Genomic DNA, 20,388 nt, shown 5'->3' with positions numbered 1-20,388 from the left:
CAGAACCAGATGTGCAATGCACTGCTGCATTTGCACTCACCAATGCAGAAGGATACTTAAGGGCTTAAAAAAATCCTTATACCCTGAAGCATGATATACGGTTACCATTATCCTACTGCACACCACTACAAAAAATGCTGATAGTGCTCATAAAATTAGTCCCTTTAAAAAGCCAGCATTTTTAACTTAGAATTCCTGTGGCATTTCACCCACCACATGCAACACGAACATTTCACGTCTGCAATTACTTCTCTACTGCCCATAGGTCTTATTTGTTATTTAGTTAAATCTAGAAGAGGTGGCCGTCCAATTCTGCATGTCACATTCTTCAACTTTTCAGTCCTAATACGATTGTAAATGAATTCTCCCACACATCAATCACATAATACCGGTGAGGCATGAGATCAGAAACATAATTCATGTCAACACTGTTACTGGTTATGTTGCCAGTCACCTAGCAAGTATTTCCTCATTGCTGTTCTGTGTACCGCCAGATATTTGGGCAGAGCAGGTGGCGCAAGCTGTCATTAGAAACACTGCCGGGAAGGGGCTGAATGCCACGAGTCTTCTCCTCCCTTCACTCCTCCAGGTCACTTCCCTATCTGTGCATTAGTACAGAAAATCTTCTCACCAGCTTTGTTCTCAGCATCAGCATATGAAACACGACTGCAGTGGTGCAATGGCTAGAAAAGAAATCACCCAGTAACTAAAGATAAGTCTTAAGCTACCCCATCAGCTCAGGACATAACACAGCCACGTGTTCTACCTTCGGTTTTGAAAAATCTAAATGCAGCTTGAATAATTCTAAATATCAAGGTAAACAGTAATGGATTCTGTGTGCTACTGGAAAGGAGTAGCGCCTAGAAGAAAAAAGTAAACTGGTGTTAGATGCACATTCAGTTCTGATTCATTACGTGTGATGTGCAAACTGCTCACTTTCCTGCTTCATTTCTATTGATGTTCAATTTCATCTGATTTTGGCTTTTAATGGTTTTGACAAACTTGAAAAAAATAATTAGCTGACATGACATTTAAGAAGCCGTTTCAAAATAGGATCTGGCATCATCAAGAAATGAAGCCTGCAAGAAAAATGTTACCACTACGCAAGGCAGGTTGAAGAAGAATAAGAACAGCATCTATTAAGATACAAAAATCATTTTCAATTTTTCTATTTTCCTTCACTTTTTGAAGAACAATTGAGCAGCCCCTAACTTCCTTCTGAAACCTCTACTGGATTTTTAATTGTCTTAAAAAATGTTGCTCGACTAAGAAAGCCAGACTCTCCCCATGAGTATCTTCTCAGTTCTTCATCCTGGAAACAGATATTCCTTACTTCAATACCTGCCACTTCACCCTGAAAAGAGTTCATCTAGGTTGTTCAGCCTTGTCACCCTACTCAACACCAATTATTCTAATGTACTCCACTGCCCATACAATATTTTCCAAATAATTGACATTACATATGCTATTTAAACATGATGTATCAACATTATCTGATCAAGTTCAAACTTAATTCTCAAACTGGGTTTCTATAGAAGATCTTGCACAAACATGTGGTCTCTTTTCCACTGATTCCTAGTGATTTACACTTTGACCTCACAAAAAATCCATGTGAATCTAAAACTACCTAAGTGGAAATGCTGTTTCACAGATTCAGCACCCGTATTATATAATCATCTCCATTTTGGTTTCTAAAGACTCTTCTTTTTAGCATGTTATTTTACTACACAGTTCTCATCTTCCAAACTGTTTTCTCTAAGTTAATTCAGTCCTTGCCAATGTTGTACATTTTCGTATTTCATTTTCACTAACAATTTCTTAAGGTTCTCTGTGTAGACTTAAAATATTTTATCTTTCTTTGCTTCACTCTTTCCTATAAATGACATAAACTTGGAAATGATTTTTTTTAGAATTTAACTACCTTTATTTGGTGTCATACATATATATGCATTATAGAATTCTGCAATAGAAAGAAATGTTATTAATAGAGTTACTAGAATATCTAGGATAATTATTACCTAATACAGTATGTTTATGTACACACACACACACACAAACTTCTCTCTCTTAACTCACAAGCTAACTCAAAGTTCCATTTAGGCCAATGGGAAAAGCAAGGCTTTCAAGACTGTATTCCTTATATTCCCACAAAAGTCATGAAAATGCCTGTGATTTCAGGTTTTAATTAGTCTGAAAACTAATCTGGTAGAAGTCTACTTAAGAAAACAATGAAGACAAAAGAGCAAGTACTTCAGAGACCCTTGACAGTTACTGGCGAAGCTTGAAAGCTTCAGTTCCCAGCAGGACTTAAAAGCTACCTTCAGCATGTCTTCTTACGTGGCAGTCACAGCTCTGATAGCCAAAGAGCAAAGATACCTTTCACTCTCCAAGGTGTTAGCTTGCATTGCAAAAATAAAAGTAGAGGAGGAAACACAATGTGCAAGAGTCTTTTCAAATGTGTGACTAGAAAGAAGCATGGCAACCTCCTGGGAAGGTTGTGTAAAGATCAATAAACAAATAAGCGCAAGCTACATGCACAGTAACTGAAAGAGAGAGCCTTCCCTTCTTATCCAAAAATACTCTGAGTTGTTCTGTGTAGTGTAAAGGCACTGTCACCTGCCTTTCAGTTAGCATACAAACTGTGTAAGAGTGTATTTAGTGGACTTGTTTAATGGATAATTAAAAGCCAGTTAAAAATCTCAGATAAAAATTAAGTAAACTACAACAAAAAAAAGCATTATTTCATCTCAGTCTGACTTTTAAGATGATCATGATATTCTCCTAGTTAATAGCATTTTTTTACATGTCATCATTATCATCTTAACATAATTTCTACCATAGCTGTCTAACTAATGGAGCAAATCTGATACTTCCCAGGCCCAGTTATTGTCTCATTTTTTAAAAATGCCTTGGGGAAGATATTAGTCAAATCAGTCCAATTTGCTCCTTAATCATATTGAATACAGTGTAAATTATTTAGCAGTGGAGACAAACGTATCATTTCAATGCTGTTCTCCAACATGCCAGGCACAGGCTGTAACTCTGCTGTTCAGGGTAGGTTTCTTTTTCCCTGGGACAGATGTCACAGGGATCCATGGAATCCAGCTGCCTCTCTAAATATCAGGTGAAAAGCTTTTTCTTTTGAGATATCAGCAACCCAACCATGCTGAGCTGTATGTCCGAGGATGCTTTAAAGTCTGATTTTTTATTTTATTTTATTTTGAGTTTCAAACTGAATCAGTAAGAGGATTTTGATTAATTTGCAGATAAATCCTCATGGAGAAGTAGCACAGCCTTGTGTTCTGCATGTTAGCAAACCAAATGCCCAATTATAATCCTAGCTTCGACACAAACAAGGAGAATGAAGCAAATCAACTTATCACTGTCCCCTATTCAGCTATGCAGTAGGGTCTTCATCAGCCACTTTGGGGACTAATTACTTGCCATTTACTACTTTCATGATAAACACGGGATTACACATACTTCTAACATCTATAAAGAGGTTTCTGCAATGCAACTTCTTTCAGAAATTGTTAATGAGAGAAAATGTATTTCTTTTCCTCTGGGCCACGCACTTGTGCTATAAAACTATAGTTCTCCTAGTCTAACACATTAAAAGCAAAGAAAAAACCCTTAAGAATTCCTCTCAAACATTTAGCTGCCTACCTGTAACAACTGACAAGAACCCATGAGAGTTTTTATACACATTCTGTATCCTGAGAAAGCGCACATCTGACTCTTTGTTAGCCAGCAGTAGGAAACAGCAGGAAAATCCACTTCAACTCATTAAAGAAGGAAGTTCTACTTGAAAAATGAGAGAATTTCTGCCATACAGCTAACCTTTATAGTGTAATCAGCACTGGAAAGAAATTAGTTGTTCCTGTTGTACCTCTTTGTATATCCTTTCCTGGGCGTCAGCTGTTGTACGCAGACAGGGACAGCCTACAGACCCAGAAGGACCTTTGACCTGACTCCATGCGTCCTACCTTAGGCTCTCGCTCACCTTTTCCGCTGAGTATTACCGTGTATCAGTAGCAGCACAATTGCCATTGTATCAATTCAGTACAGTAGTTCAGATACAAGCAGACTGAAGTAGTTTTATGACTAAGATAACACTGTTAACTATTTTCAATGCATTATAAGAGCCATTTCTATGCAACACAGACATAGCCCACACTAAAAAAAGGCTACCACATTCCCCAATACCACTTTCGAACTTCTGTATTTAAGACTGAAAATCAGCATCTCCCTGATAGCAATTTTCCAGTTTTCCATCTTCCCAGTAAAACATCTGAGAAAGCTCAGAAGATACAAAGAGGGTGAAAAATACTTCCCAATTTTTTGAGAAAACTTCCATCCTTCTAGATGGATGTAATCCTTGGAATTTCTGTTCTTCCATTACAACTTATTGTCATTGGTTTTCTCTGTTCTAACCCAGGGAAAATCAAACATAGACACATGTTGCTCAGGCTGCTTGTAATCGTGCCAAAGCGTAGCTCCATCGTTTACATTATGTTCCTACTGTTAGGACACTGTGAATTTTCCCTCTTTATGCCTGTGTGATCTGACCATGGATCCTACTGCCATTTTCAGCTTATCAAGGCTGCAAGCAGAATCTGACCAAGATTGTTTTATTCTAAATTTGCAGGTTTTATTACTGATTCACCATGAAGAAGGATCACTACTTGTGAGGGTATGAAGTTACACTGATACTCTCAGATTATCCTTTTTAACAGGTTGTGAAAGCCTTCTCTAACAACATAAACTGAACTCACAATGTGTGCTGGCTGAGATTCTAATTTACAGGAGCTTTTAGCTTATTCTCCAGATGCTACCTTAATGTCTTGATTTCAGAAGTGCTAAACACTAGGAACTTTCATTAAACAAATGCTTGAATGCTTACAGAAATTACACATTAATGTTCAATGTTGTAAAATAGCATTATTTGTCTAGGTTACCTTCATCACATGTGCTAATGTATCTCACTGGCAGAAAGAGCTCCTTAAAGCCTTCTGTTCTCTCAATTACTCTTAAAGCTCTGTCGCCATCGTTACTGTTTTGCTAAATATCCACCAGTTAAAATACATATCAGAAATTACATAGCAATGCCTCCCCTTCTCTGGTGGTTATTTTTGGCTCCAAACAATGAACCATCATATTCAAAATTCAGTACTGCAAATACTAGAAATTAGGTCAACATTACTACATTTCATGTAACTGTAGCAGCAACAAACAATAACTGTAAAACATTTGCCCTATCTGCTCAGCAGCAAGCATGAAGTCCAAATGTTTGTTACAAAGAGAGCAAAAGGACAAAAAGCACTCATGAGCAACATATTCAATAAATCAGTCTAGGCAAAATCCTAATACACCTGGGCGCCTGAGAGCAGCCTTACCTTTATTCTTGCCTCACAAAGCTTAGCACAGATATTAAGCATTTCCCTCTCTCTCCAACCTACTCAGAATGTTTCGGTTTGCTCAAGTTCACATTTATGCAGGGTCATTTTATGTCGAGGGAACATAACTTACAGGACTGACTGTAACTAATGGAAATAGATTGCCTTCTGAAACAATGTTTCTGATTCTAGAAGACCTATATCATAACATTACAAGCAGACTGCTACTTCTGTACCTTCAGCCCATACTGCTTGGGTCTGCCTAATCCTTCCAAACCATCTAATCTGTGCTTTATCTTCAAGAAAATACCAGCTGTACATAATATTTTAAACACAGTACTTACCAACAGAGAGGCACTCCCAACAGGAAATAGAAACAAGCACATAATTTACTCCCTAATCTCCTCCAGGCTTCCTAGCTCAACTTGCGAAAGAACAGAGTACTGGTCAGGTTGCCTCATCACTCGGTGTGTGTTTGGTGCAGGTCTCTTTTCCTTTTTTGATTAGATGGACACATTGGCAGTAATCTGACTTTGCATCAAGATGTCCCAGCCCAGGGTAATGTGAAGGAGGCACAGCTGTATCTGGTGCCACAAGCAGTTCCAAGCCGCTCATATTCCTGCTTCTAACTGCATCGGAAGTAGGGCACCCAGCTTCCAGACACCAAACTTCCAGCTTCGTACTGCAAACAAAATGATTGTTGTTATAAGACACAGCACTAGATATCTTATTTAAGAGACCTAGACATTCACTGCTAATCATAGAAGTATGAAGACTTTAAAAGTAAACCTGCGTTACTCAACACATTTGAGGAATAAGTGCCATATCAGTTTATTAAGTCTGTAAAACTAACACGACTACCAAGTCTTTTTCTTCCACTTTTCTAAGTCCAACTACAACTCTCACCAACTTCTCAACAGTGTACAACAAGGTATTCTGTGCTAAGGAAGGAAAGATTATGAGAACTGAAATTCAGACTGTATTTTCAGCTTCAGTGGCATAAGACCTGGAGTAAGGCCCTTGTAGTCATTAGGCACCTTAATTTTATACCAGAGAACACAGAGTGGACATTTTTAAATCATCAGATGAAACACTATGGTGGGAATATCTTCATATTTACTGATAGACCAATGCTATGCAACTTCTTAGCTATTTTTCACAACAGCCTAAAACTATTTCATGGGCAACTGATGAAAACCTGCTTTTAATTAGAGAATTAAGAACTGTGTGCATCTGACCTACATAGAATTTATGTACAAAGAAGTTCTCTGATTGCCTTCAAAGTTCATCAGAAGTAAAAACTGAAAAGACCTGACTGTACTACAAGCTCACAACATGCTCAGTTCTTGTTTTGTTTGTAGCAATAGGACATTTAAAACAGAATGATTAGAGGGTTTGCAAGGTGTCTTGTGCAATTAACAATCCAGATACTTAACCTACGGAGACAAACCACAGATTTACATAGATTCAGGTACAAAGACCCAGATTCCTGGTTGTGTAAACTAACCTAACTCACTTCATATCCCAGTGCCTCAATCAAGTTAGTAGAAGCATTATTATAAAGCAAAAGTGATTCATTTCAGCAATTTGAATGTTCTTGGTAAGAGTTAGTAAGCTATTAAGATATAGATTTAACAGGTAAGTTAATGTAGAAATCATTGTTGTATCAGAATTTACTCAAACGGATTTTGAAGATGCAACACCTACATACAAAATAACCCAGGATCACAGTGGAAACTATTCCAAACAAGGCAAACACAAATACCCTCAGACAACTTTCTCCCCTCTTCTAGACACCCCACCTAGCCATCTTATATCCAAGTCCGCATTCTTTCTTGGAGCAGCGCTGGATTTGCTGAGCAGCCAGCACAATTCCAGCTTGCTCTCTTGTGGCCAACATTAGAGTTACAATAGCCCTGGTAGTCTTCAGTTCCAATTATTTTTAAGAGCCAAAGCGGCAAATTAAACATAACCGCTAGTAGATACCAGCATTTCCAAGACAGAAAATAAATGGTTTCATCCTGTCTAACTCAGCTATGCAGAAGAGTAAAATTCCTTCTAATTGCCCTGCCCGTTCAGTTCTTGCAACCTATGCAGACTGCAGTTTCTATTCTTTCACTTGTGAAAGAGCATGCTGAGTAGGCAGTGTAATCGGTGGGGTAGAAAGAAAGCTAAGGGAAAATACATGCAAAGGCTGCCTTGGCTGCTGCCTATCTGCAACAAACCGAATCCTTTCCTAGGCTCCTCACCTCTTAGAGCAAGAGAAAAGTATTGATTAACTCTCATGTTTAGTTATTTCTCAAGGCTGCTGTTGAGATAAAATAACTACCTACAGTACCCTCCTCAAAAATTTCAGTGCAAGCATATAGTAAACAACAGAGCTGCAGCAGCCCTGAAGCAAAGTTGATTTAAAGCCTCACAGACTTGCACAAGGAGAGGAAAGGTGAAGACCTTTTCCTTCACTGAAAACAGTTTTAAACACAGCTACTGTTATTGTGGGTATGAATGTGAGCGAGTTCAGGAGTGACCACATAGCAGGAGTCCACTTGTTTATTCAACTGTCTCATCAAAAGTCCATCCCCTGAGTGCGTATCCACAGTCCGTAGTAAGATGAGAATTTCAGAACATCGCACATTCATTAAGAATGCCTCAAACTCACTGCTGTCACTCTCATGAACCAACCAATGAAACCATCTCAGAAACGTGGTGGGGGATTTTTGATTAATAAACATTAACCGTTTTTATTACTGAACAGTAAAAGGATCATAATTACAGAAACCACATTCTGACTACTGGGTTACTTAATCATCAACCTTTGTAACACAGTAGCAAATAAAACACTCAGGAGGCAGATTGCTGAGAGGCGCTCAGATTAAATGAATTGCTCCAAAGAACAAGAGTGACAAACTACCAAGTGCACTAAGCAATAACATCCCAACTCTTATCCAGATGCGGGTATTTCTTCTAGAATTGGAAGGATAAGGCCCTGAACTCCTCCAACCCTTAGACGACAGTTCTGCAGCTCTTCAGTTAACCCACTGCTCAGATGAACAAGCGCTCAGCTGGCCAAACTCACACCACCACACAGTGCCACAAAGAGCTACATTGATACAAGGGTGGAGGCAGCAGTAGGGCTGAAAGCAGAGGGAGGAACAGGACTCGCTCCTTATGAAACTCTACCCTGCTCCTCTTTCCCTTGAAGGCAGATCTAGGCTTGTGAATTACTATACTGATAATTCTTCTTACATCCTAATTGTCTCTTTACATAACTCTGCTAAGGAACAAGAATCCTTATTCTTCTACCGCTGCCAAAAACTCCAGTCAACGTCAGTGAAGCTCATGGACACCATCATAACAAGGTTGCTCAGAAGCTGAAAGTGTTCTTATAATATCTGTTGTTTAAAAACATACACGATTACACAAGACATAAATTATTAAGTAGCAAAAGTCAATAATCCTGTGTATTAAAGTAACAAATGTTTCAGACAATTCACAGAGATCTGCACTGTGTTTGCAGTGCAGTCAGTAGCAAAAAGACTTGTGAGATTCCATGACATTTCTAAAGGAACTGAGCTATAAGTAGCTAAGCTTGGAATGGCTTTTGAGTCTTTGAAATGATGTACAAGATTTAAAAAGAGAAAGAGGGATAAAATGAGACAAAGAAAAACACTATGATATTCCCACCTCAATCTTCTTACTGAATTCTTACCCAAATTCCTCAACAATGCCCACTAATACACAGATAAATATATGTGCTATTTTCCATGGAAATCAGAAAATTTCTCACTTCTGATTCATTCACCAACCAATTACGAGATCAGAACTTAATATTGATTTCATAACTAAATCAAATTCTGTCTTAAATTTGATACTTAAAAAGAGGTGCTATTAAAAAACATTTTCAAATTCTTCTTGTTTTAGCAATTTGGCTCTTTTTTCATTTCTCAGCTTACATTTGTTTATGATATTAAATCATGATGGTATTATTTGTCCTCGTCCTATTTCATCCCACCACTTAAACAACTCTCTCCTTCCATGATGCATCACAAAAACAGGAGGACATACATCACTGCAATAAGTCTATACTAGAATTAAAAAGACAGAGCATTAAGATCACAGAACCAGAGAGTAAGTTATATAATCTTACAATCCATAAGTGTGATATAATTCATGTCTCCTTTGGAATACCTTTAAGTGCACTTGTAGGCTCACAAGGAAGCATTTATCTGTTCTCCCTTTTTAACATCTCAATGTAAACAATTGCTTTTTCTACAGCAGAGATGTTACGTTATCATAAGCAAGAATGTCTTCAGCTGTCTCAATATTAAATTCAAACGAAAAAGATTTGGTCAATCCAGGCTAATTTCAGACCTATCCTAGGAAATAATCACCATTTAAAAAACAGACATCCTGTTACATTATATAACAATTTCCTGGAAGCAAGATATCAATACATCAACTTCCTGAAGTATTTGTCTTGAATTTTGCCTCTCCAGATCTTTCTTAGATAACAAGTCGTAACTGTTAGATTGTCAAAGGATGCTGAACTACTTGCAATCCAACTTATTGAAGTATTTCAAGTAAGTATCCTTATGATGCTAGTCTCACTTGTACTTCTCTTATACATAACAGGAACGACAAGAGATTACCTACAGCAATTCATTGAAAAGAACAAGAACAGCATCAGAGCCAATAAGTTACAGAAACTGAAGATAAATACATCATGTCCTCTACAAATTACATCATCGCTTGTAAATCTCAAATCAGATCACTGATAAAACAGTGTTCATTCAGAAGTATCCAGACTAAAAAAACTACAGCCAAGCTGAATTCTTTCTGTCTTAGATATTATGATAACAATTATGTGACTGGAAGTTAAGTATCAGGCTTGATGACTGAAGCAAGACGGATTCATCGCTCCCTCACTGCTCATATTCCCTGCATCATGCTAAGAGAATCACAGGTGAACAAGAACTACTTTGGCTGTCAAACAAAAAATATGGCAGATAATGTATTTCTCCTCGGAAGCAATAATGTTGTACGTCAACTGATCAGCAATCTGGTAAAATATAACATGGACTGCATGTAGAGACTGCCAAACTTGTGGTAAACTTTTATCTATTTTAGCAACAACTAATTGAGACTGACACTGCAGAAATTCATAAAAAGCGTGTGAGCTACAATCTAGTTTTTCTCTTATTCCAGATACTGTATAGCATAATCTACCTGCTTTATGGGTTTCGTTGTCTCTATCATGACATCTTGCTCTACGTGTTTGCTAATATTATTAGCCCTTACTAGAATGTTACTTTAGGTAACCTCACAGGTGTTAGGGAAAAGGAACTAAGGATGGTAGCAAGGGTGAACAGGGGTTGTGGCCTCAGCAGTAAGGGTGCTGTCCCACAGTATACACGCATGGCAAGCAGGGCAGACCCAGCAGCAGCCACCAGGTTTGATGCAGAGTCCAATTCACTCAACAACTTCACAGTGATGAGGCAGGTCCAAGGTAAAAATGAGAAGGTAAGTCATCAACAAGTCAGGGTCAAGTCTAGACAGAGTAACCAGGGCCTGCAAGTCCCAGTAACAAGATGAGGGGGGGGCAGCTGGGAAACAAGTCAGTGGGTCAGGGTCCAGGTCCAAATGTACATCCTGCCTACACAGCCCCACAACTACAACAGGGGCTCAGGTGAAAGGCAAACACAAGAGGCTCTGCTTGAAAGCAACAAGAAAAGAACTACATTTCTCAAGAGGAGGAGCAGGCCCTGATTCAGGCTTCCTAGGACACCTAGTTGGGGATGTCCTGCTAAAGCTTCTTCCAGCTTTTACTCAGAGCTCCAAGTTTGCTGCTGTCTCTCAAACAGCTTTTCCTTAATAGAGAACTAGCACTCCCAAAATAGGCAAGAACAGTGTGCTCAGGGGCCCGATAAAGTCTAATACTATAGCAACATGCAACACACCAAAGAGTTGGATTCTAGTCATCACAGATATAAAATTGGAATAGTTCAACTGAGCTACTGAACACAGCACCTCTGACAATTCCACAGACTTAAGCAACCCCAACACAAGCGTATAATCAACAAATATAAAGATGTCATAATAATGAAATAAACAAGAGAGTTTGGCAAAGCAAGTTACAACAACAACAAGAGAATAGAAAGCTTATCCACACCCTAGGCTCACTACAAAACTCCAGAGAATGGATCTCCAGAAAAAATTGTTTCCCACTGGCAGTCAGCTCTTAAAAGGGTCTAGGAGAGGTGCAGCCAAGCTCCACCCCTTCCGGCAGCACAGGTGAATTGCCCTCATCTGTGCTCCTGTGGCTAACTCATGGCTCACCTCAGGTGATCAATCAGAGGTTCGGGCCATGATTCACCAGATCCCATACAACAAGTAATTTAGGAGCCTCTTTCCTGCCAGCAAAGCATGAGCTCAGGTCAGACAAAGGTCTCCAGTGTGAGTGATTACACAGTTTTATTGTATGTATGTTCAGAACGATGAACTTACCTCACTGATTTTTGGTTACAAAGACTACAATCAGAAAAAATAAGAAAAGATTGCTATGAACACAAAACATTTTTGTATTCCTAAGTTCTGCCACATCACCCACATGGCACCGCCTGTACCAGAGATCTCTTACACCCCTATCTGCTACTACCTATCATAGTGTCTCAAACTCTTACTGTACACTTACCAATTTCACTTCAGCACGAAGAGATAGGAAGTGGGACGATGCCCTGTATGCTCTCCACACCATTGCAGTCAGTGGCTTTGCAGCAGCCTGCTTCTCTCACTGCTGACATGAGGTACTTCTTTGTTCTACTCATGATGCCAACACTCAGGCTGGGTGGTCTTAACTCATTGGTTCTGCTTCCAAGCCAGCTTCAAGAAGACACCCTGCTACTTCTCCAATATCTAACTTGCACCATAAACCAACGCACCAACACAGTTTCAAAGACAGCACAGAATGAGAAAGCATTCACTCTGCATCCTTGGTTACTGTAACATGTCATGTAATGAAGATTCCAAAACCTGGCTTGTTTTGCAATCACCACACAGATTAACTAAATTCTGCCACCCAGTTCCACTGCAGGGCCAGCACTGCACTACTTCAGAGGGAAGCACTTCATTTTCTGCTTTGTTACTTGTCGGAAAACCATTTTTCAGCTCTCATTGCAAATATTCTACTTGGCTCCCACAGAACAGATGGCGGATAGCAACAAGCACGGGACTAGCACCAAGTCCTTCTTTGTGCCAGGACGCTGCCAGCGATCCGACCGGACAGCAGCCAGCACCGGGAGAAGCCGCCCCTCACCGCCCTCACAGCCGCAGCGACAGCAGCTCCACCTCAGCCGCACGCGCCGAACGGCTGCAGCGCGCGACACGCAACCGGCTACTCCCCACCGCGCATGCGCACCCGCTGCGGCTACATTGGTAGCGCGTGCGCTGTAGCAGCAGGAAGCTGCGCGCCGGGAGGCGCAGGCATTGTGCGTGTGGTGGCGTGTTGTGGTCCGGTTAGGGAAGCGGCGTTATGTCGCGACGGGAGGAGGAGGAAAGCGCCGAGCTGCGCCATAAAGAGGAGCTGAGTCGGAAGGTGAGCTCGGAGTAGCCCTAGGCGTTGTTTTGGGGCTTCTCGCGGCTCGGAAGGGAGGGTAAAGTGCAGCCTGTTGGGCTAGCGTGGATGAGAGGAAGGCCTACCTGAGGCTGCGTTGTGCTTCGGCTGGGAGCCTCTGTCCTGGGGGAGCCTCTGTCCTGGGGGAGCCCGGCGCCTGTGAGCCCTACTAGCAAACTGCCCTTTTCGTAGTAATAAATGCTACGTGCTCGTGTAGCTGCTGCTGGAGCAGCCTTTTCTGTGTGCTCCGTTTAGTTTGGCTAATCCGGCCTTGTAGTTGTTAGTTCTAGCTGCGCCAGTTCCAGGAGGCAGAAAGGAGCAGAGCGAGCTGTGTGATTGGTGCTTACAGATAACAGTGAGTGCTGAACCACTTCTGCTCTGTTTCAGCTTTTTTGGAGGGCTCTTGCTTGCTCTTTGTCGTTGGTGGCTGTTGTCCAGGAAAACAGGAGCACCGGGCTGTCTCTGTCAGTGCAGTTGAACTGATGGTGGTAGATCCAGCATAAGAACTTTGTGCTGAAACTCCAGTATAGTACAATTGTTCACAATTCTCTTAGGGTGTTGGTTTTTTTGTTGTTTTTTTTTTTTTTTTTTTTCTTTTGATTTTTGATTTTGTAGGGGGTTTTTGTTTGTTTCTGTTACTGTTTTAGTTTTGAAGCTGGAAAATATCAGATTATAAAGTATTGTGGAGGTAAGTTCTGTTTCTCAAAATTGCTTGATGTTTTTGTTAATAGTTATTTACATGTTTGCTTGGTTCCTTCTGAGAAGGTTGGGAGGGAAGTAATCTCAGATTCTGAACAGCTACGGCTACTTTGGCTTCTCAGTAATGACTGCTTTTGGGGGATGGGAGCAATGCTAACCCATGCAAGATAACCCCCTTCCAAAGCAGTTACTTAGACTGCTTCATTGGCTTATTGTTGACTTGGTAACTTAGATTTCAAAAGAAGCATGCTAACTGTAATTTAGTTATGTAGTGTGCTTGGAATAATGGCTAATGGAATACCTTTTTCGTTTTTATGTCCACTTTCACTTTAGAGGTCTGTTCAGGGAACAGTGGCATAGATTCTTCTAGCTGTCTTTAAAGTATGGGTGAAGGTTTTCATCTTTGGGATTGCAACACAGTAGTTTGTTGTTAATAATTACATTGATACGTGTCTTTTGTCTTTCAGATTAAAGAACAGAAGGTTGTGGTTGATGAGCTTTCTAATTTAAAGAAGAACAGGGTAAGTAATCATGAAATTTCTTTTGGCTACTTCATTTTAGCATCAGATGTATTTGTTTAGAGGCAAGGGGGCCAAAAAATCATATGTAAATGTGTTATCTTCAATTATCGTGCTAAAGATTTTAATGCAGGTGTGGCCTAGTACCAAAATGTTTTGTTCTCCACACCACTTGAGGATGTATTTACACTTGTGCAGTGTAACACAGTGTGGTGTCGGAAGATTTTATTTGTTTTAGCTGAATTTTTGCATGATAATGTTTGAGTAGGTCAGATTATGTTAAAATCTTCCTAATTTTCGTGTGTGTATGATGTAACATAAAATATGATCCCCCAAGGGAAGGAAAAATGCAGAATGGTTGTGGGTCGATCCTGAAATGTTTTGGTGCAACATGAGGGTGTTGCTCATGGCAGAGTAGAAAGTAGCCTTCTGACATGAAAAGGAAGGGTATCTCAGTGGTCTTACATGGATTTGTGCTGCAGTGTGGTTGCAGCCTGTGTTGTTTTTACTTAATGCAGCATTGTTTTTGTTTTACAGAAAGTTTATAGGCAGCAACCCAATAGCAACATATTCTTCCTTGTAGACCGAACAGAAACACTGTCTCAGTGCAAAAGTAAGTTTGCAGTGTAAAAGGTAATAGTTTAACTGTTTAAAAGCTTTCTCTGTAGCTGTTAAGGATTTCAAAGTTGTAGTCAAGTGGAAGAGCTGGCAACTGCATGTTAGATACCAAGTGGATTTGAGATGTGCCTGCTTTTCTGGGTTGGGTAAATGTGGTTTCAGCTTGATTTGCACGAGTGGTAAAACAGCAAGTGCTGAAGATACAGGAGAGAGTCCTCGCGCAGAGGAATCACTATTCTCAGCACCCTTTGGGAAGCTGTGCATGCTCAGTTCTCCTCCTTTTTTTTTAATTGTTAACCCTTAAGATTTCATGGGATGAGCACAAAATATGAGTATGGAACTAGAAGTAAAGCTAGAAGTCTAGAGGTCTTCAGGTGCTTGAGAGAATGAGTTCTTGGGATTATCAAGAAAAGGGAATGGAAGATAGAGATGTGATAATTGAACAAAGGCGTTAGAAATAAATTCAAAAGTATAAAACTACTTCCTGGACTGAACAGTTGTCAGTATCTTTTTTGGTTGGAGTTTACCATGTTGACACGCTGTGTATTCACTTTTCTTACTACAAATGTGTAAACCATATTGATTATGTAGGCGATGATTGGCTTTTTCTTTACGTTATTAAACTTGTAGTATGGATTTCCTTGAGGGGAAAAAGATGTTTGTATTACTGAAGACAAATAAGCTGCAGTGAGGTATGGTTGTGATAGATGAATACTGTAACACATGTTTCTTACTTTTGTTTTCCTGTCTTTAATTGTACAGCTGACACTCATTTCTTAGGTATGAACTCATTTACTGTTTACTCTGGTATTTTCATCACACAGATACATTAGATCAATTAAAGAAAGCACAGCAAGAGTTGGAAAACTCAGAGAAAACTAAAGTCAAGAAATAGTCCATCTGAATTTCAAGTCGCCATGTGCGGTATTTGTTGTGTTGTTGCCTTGTCTAGTCAGCATACCATTTGTGATGGCTTTAATGAGGATCTGTACTGCCGTCTTAGAAGAAGAGGACCAGACAGCAGCCAACAGTTGATAAAGACTGTGTCTGAGCCGTCCTACGAGTGTCTTTTTTCTGGCCATGTGCTTCACCTGAGGGGACTGATGACTCCTCAGCCTCTGGAAGATGTCAGTAACAATATTTTGCTTTGGAATGGAGAAATTTTTAATGGAGTGCACGTAGGAGATTCAGAGAACGACACGGAAGTTATGTTTCGTCATCTTGCACTATGCAGTAGTGATGCTGACTTCTTATCGCTCTTCTCATCACTTCGGGGTCCGTGGTCTTTTATTTATTATCAAGCATCTGGACACAGCTTATGGTTTGGTAGAGATTATTTTGGTCGTCGTAGTTTGCTTTGGCAGTTCAGTGATGTGAGTGATAGTGTTTTCTGTCTCACATCTGTAAGTGTGAATTTGGAATCTTGCAACCGATGTCAAGAAGTCCCAGCGTCTGGAATTTTCAAAATTGATCTCAAGGGCTGTGTGACAACTAAATCATTGTCTTTAACGTGGTTTCCATGGAAGTACAGTTGCACAGAGAAAATTGAAGAAGAAATATTCATTGATATTCTGGATCGAGTTTCAAAAGACTTACCAGATCACATCTCTGTTGTGATGAATGAGTCAAAACTATGTCTCAGCACACCAGTAACGCCCTTCAACAGAACCATTTCTGAAGCCTCAGCTGAGTGTGCAAGCACTGGTAGTAACAACACGAGCCACGTGGTTTCCATAGAAACTCTTGAGGGATATCTTGCAGAGGAGCACAAGAGAAAACTAGTCCATCAGTTCATTGATGTTTTAGATGAGGCAGTAAAGAGACGAGTTTTATTACTAGTTAGAGGTGAAGATCAGAGAACAAGAGAAGCTGAGGGTGTCTTTCCCGGGAAAGATCATGTTGCAGTGCTCTTTTCTGGTGGCGTTGATTCTATGGTTATTGCAGCCCTTGCTGATCGACATGTTCCTTTGGAGGAACCAATTGATCTTCTCAACGTAGCTTTCATGCCAAAAGAACAAACTAAGCAAACAGGTACCCCTAAAAACTGTATCGGCCAGGAAATGCAGCTTGATTTGCATCGTGTTCAAGAAAATGATGAAGATCTTGATGCTAAAACTGGTGATCGCTTATCTTGCTTTGATGTTCCTGACAGAATTACTGGTAGGGCGGGACTGAAAGAATTAGAAGCCCTTAACCCTTCAAGAACCTGGAACTTTGTGGAAATTAATGTCACGCTAAAGGAATTGCAAGAAATGAGACAACGATTCATCAATCACTTGATTTATCCTCTGGATACAGTTTTGGATGACAGCATTGGCTGTGCAATCTGGTTTGCTTCCAGAGGAGAGGGCTATATTCATAAGCAAGGAGAAATGAAACCATACACAAGTCCTGCAAAGGTACTGATTGTTTCTTATAGTCTTTTTTTTTCTTTCTTACACTTAATTTGTGAATGTTTCAGAAACTAGCTGGGCTCTTTAATATTCACAAGGCTTCTGAAGTTCAGTGGCAGAATACAATACCGATAATCTTTAGTAATTCTGGAATTAAAGCCTGCATTCAGTTCCTTGATTCTGTGAATGGCTGTTCTGTAAGCTTGACTAAGCAGTAGTGACTAGGAGAAAAGTCAATGCCTTAACTCATTAGTAGGCAAGTGCTATTAATCCAATTGAACAAATCCATAAACTCAGTGTGTTCCTCAGGATTAATGTGACAATTTTTGTGACAAAGTAGCTATCAGTTATGACAGACAAGATGACTGCTTGCAATCTTATGTAATTATAGTCTGACTGTTCAAGCTACAGAGAATATTTCTTTCCTTCTTGTATGTTGTTTTCACGTGTGTAGTTCTAAGATCCATTATGTACTATTAGCCTCCCTTGGTATTAACGAAGATTTTTGTTCTTTTCCCTTAGGTTGTGCTTACAGGAATTGGAGCAGATGAACAGCTTGCTGGGTATTCCCGGCATCGCGTTTGCTTCAGAAAATGTGGCCTAGAAGGTTTGAATAAGGAGCTTGAAATGGAGTTAGGTCGCATTTCTTCTAGGAATCTTGGTAGAGATGACAGGATTATTGGTGATCATGGAAAAGAAGCCAGGTAATAGTAACATGAAACAAAGCTGGTTTTACTGGTTAGGCTCTAGTTTTATCAGTCTGAGAAAAAGCTTTATTTGAAACTTGTTTGCATGTTTTTTTTGTCTCCAAATTCTGTTCCATTTGTATTAGGATGCACTCTCTGAGGGGGGAAAAAAGAAGGTAATCTGTAATGCCATGGCAGAGTTACTTAAGGAAATCTAGCAACATGAACATTGGATTTCCATCTGGATGTTTTAAGAAGCAGCAACAGATGTTGGAGAAAGCAAAATCAAGTGGGTTTTATCATTAAGTGCAGCAGTCTTCTCAGCTTTGTAGTGTTCTGTTGAGGTAGCTTAAGGAGTGACTCTGGAGAATGACAGCTTCCTAACACAGAGAGAGAGGCTGTGATGCACCAGCATCAAGGCTGCATATTCCTATCCATGTGATAAAAGCAAGATAGACATCCCATGCATTTCCATGTCATTAAGTCAGAATACTTAAAGAATTGGGTTTTTTGAGTTCACCTCCTCCACACTACTATTCACTGACTTGCAAAAAAATCCCTTTAGTTGTAGTCTTAACAGCCGAGGCTGCTCAAGTGCATGAAAGGTTTTGGTGCCCAGTGGTGTCTTTCCAGGCATGTTCTTAATCACACATTTTCATTTTAGCAGGAAGTGTTTGCAGTGGCAGGCAGGTGTTAATAGTGCATGTGAATCGATATCAATGCCTGGCATTCAGATGGTTGTGAAGATCTTTAAGATCTTTCTTGTAGACAATTTTGTTTCTAAATTATGGTGTGGCTTTATACAGCTTTTTTTTTTTTTTTTTAATGCTTTAAAGTTATCTTGGGGTGTTACTTCAAAATTTGAAAACTTCTGGGCTTCTGAGTTTAACTGTACCTTTTACCTACCTTCCTAGACAATATAGTTGCTTTGGAGACTTCCCTCAGTACCATGTCACTGATCTTTAATACACAATCTGTTTTCCCCCATGTCTTCAGGTTTCCCTTTATTGATGAAGATGTCGTTTCGTTCCTCAACTCGCTGCCCATCTCAGAGAAAGCAGACTTGACTTTACCTCGAGGAATTGGTGAGAAGCTGCTTCTGCGCCTTGGAGCCAAGGAACTTGGCCTTAAAGCTTCAAGCATTCTGCCAAAAAGGGCTGTACAGTTTGGATCTCGGATTGCAAAACTGGAGAGCAACAATGAAAAAGCACACCACACATGCAACAGACTGAAGTTATTTTAGTAGATGAATTATAAAGCTATATCTGAAGATATTATTTATCCTATTTGTAAATTCAGTAAATCTTTGGGTTTTTTTTAAAAAAAAGTTTGGCTTAGTTTGTTTGTTTTGCACATTTGGGCATTATTACAGTCAACAGAACAATACACATAGTACATACTTGTCGTAGACACATTATGAATGCGTCCTTAGGGGAGAAGGGAATGCTGGTCTCTGTGGAGCAGAGGATAGCCAGAGATTGGCATTTCTTCTCCTCCTTCCTCAGCTAAGTGCCTACTGAATCTTCCAGTCTGTCAAGTTATGGTTTTAGAAGGGAGAATGCGGTGTAGAGCTGACCTGGATTGCTAGAACCACCGAGAGCTGAGGGTCGTGGGCCACTGCCCCCTATGCATCACACTTAACCTTTTGGTTTTCGAGGTATTAGCCTTAGGAAACTATGCGTAGTTGTCAAGCCATGAGCTGAAACAGTGATGGAGCATCTGGTGGGAAGGCAGGGCAGACTCGGGGAGCTCAGGTGCATGCAATGTATCATGCAATGTATCTGAGCGAAAGGAAGAGTGGGACCAGGATCCACCCCTTCCCAGAGCTCATTTAAGGGCTGGCAGTGGAGGTGATGGCATCTTGCTGGAGGTCCGTGCATACCTGAGACCTTCTGAAGGTAAGCAGCTTCTTTCCCTTATTTCTTTGTGTGTTGCTGTTGGGTTTGAGCAAACCCTTGCTCGCTGCAGCCTGGGATCTTGTTGCTCTGCTGTCACTGTTGTGCTATTACTTGACACCATGCAATTTGGTTTTAGCATTTTTGCTTTCAGTTTAACCTATTACTTATCAACAATAAATTCATCATTATTCCTTAAAGTATGGTTATCACTATGATTTGCAGTTTCTTGGCCAAATGTTTGTTTCTGTAAGGGGGGAAAAAAAAAAAAAAAAAATGACTACATACCAGGGGAACCTGCAGTAATGCTTGTGTTTTTTTATCTTGTCCTTAGGAAATGTAGTGGTTACTTCCAAATAGTGCTGTAACTTTTTGGTTAAATAATATTCTGTTCATGTTGTTAATAGCATCTCGAAATATTGCATTTTAAATACTGCAGAATATTCTTGAGGGATACTCAGGCCTGACAAAAGTGTTACATGGAGCTGAATGAGCTGATGAGGCGACCTAGTGGTCAAACGTGGCAGTGCAGGAAAACGCTTGTGCCTTTGCTGTGACAACAGCAAGCAGCACA

The 20,388-nt window shown here is 40.0% G+C and overlaps 2 protein-coding genes across 2 annotated transcripts; both read left to right on the top strand.

The window, feature by feature from the left end:
- Positions 1-12,866: 12,866 nt before the first annotated feature.
- Positions 12,867-15,753, top strand: ASDURF (ASNSD1 upstream open reading frame). The gene is made up of 4 exons (XM_042874539.1): positions 12,867-12,987; positions 14,172-14,225; positions 14,760-14,835; positions 15,665-15,753. Exons 1-4 carry the CDS (start codon positions 12,925-12,927, stop codon positions 15,733-15,735), a joined length of 264 nt encoding a protein of 87 aa, XP_042730473.1. The 5' UTR covers positions 12,867-12,924; the 3' UTR covers positions 15,736-15,753.
- Positions 15,754-15,757: 4 nt separating this feature from the next.
- ASNSD1 (asparagine synthetase domain containing 1) lies at positions 15,758-19,246 on the top strand. The gene is made up of 3 exons (XM_042874536.1): positions 15,758-17,239; positions 17,756-17,937; positions 18,916-19,246. Exons 1-3 carry the CDS (start codon positions 15,758-15,760, stop codon positions 19,160-19,162), a joined length of 1,911 nt encoding a protein of 636 aa, XP_042730470.1. The 3' UTR covers positions 19,163-19,246.
- The last annotated feature ends 1,142 nt before the right edge of the window (positions 19,247-20,388 follow it).

This window comes from Lagopus leucura, unplaced genomic scaffold (assembly GCF_019238085.1).
Source record: "Lagopus leucura isolate 7727_CA_CO unplaced genomic scaffold, USGS_WTPT01 Super-Scaffold_100012, whole genome shotgun sequence".
Classification (NCBI taxonomy): Eukaryota; Metazoa; Chordata; class Aves; order Galliformes; family Phasianidae; genus Lagopus; species Lagopus leucura.
This window is presented reverse-complemented; position numbering and strand designations above follow the sequence as displayed.

Bases quoted from the DNA above. Each gene is read 5' to 3' on its own strand.
- ASDURF (XM_042874539.1), top strand. From the start codon at position 12,925: ATGTCGCGACGGGAGGAGGAGGAAAGCGCCGAGCTGCGCCATAAAGAG. The intron at 12,988-14,171 runs GTGAGCTCGGAG...TTTGTCTTTCAG, and splicing joins AAGAGGAGCTGAGTCGGAAG to ATTAAAGAACAGAAGGTTGT. The intron at 14,226-14,759 runs GTAAGTAATCAT...TTTGTTTTACAG, and splicing joins CTAATTTAAAGAAGAACAGG to AAAGTTTATAGGCAGCAACC.
- ASNSD1 (XM_042874536.1), top strand. From the start codon at position 15,758: ATGTGCGGTATTTGTTGTGTTGTTGCCTTGTCTAGTCAGCATACCATT. The intron at 17,240-17,755 runs GTACTGATTGTT...CTTTTCCCTTAG, and splicing joins CATACACAAGTCCTGCAAAG to GTTGTGCTTACAGGAATTGG. The intron at 17,938-18,915 runs GTAATAGTAACA...CCATGTCTTCAG, and splicing joins GATCATGGAAAAGAAGCCAG to GTTTCCCTTTATTGATGAAG.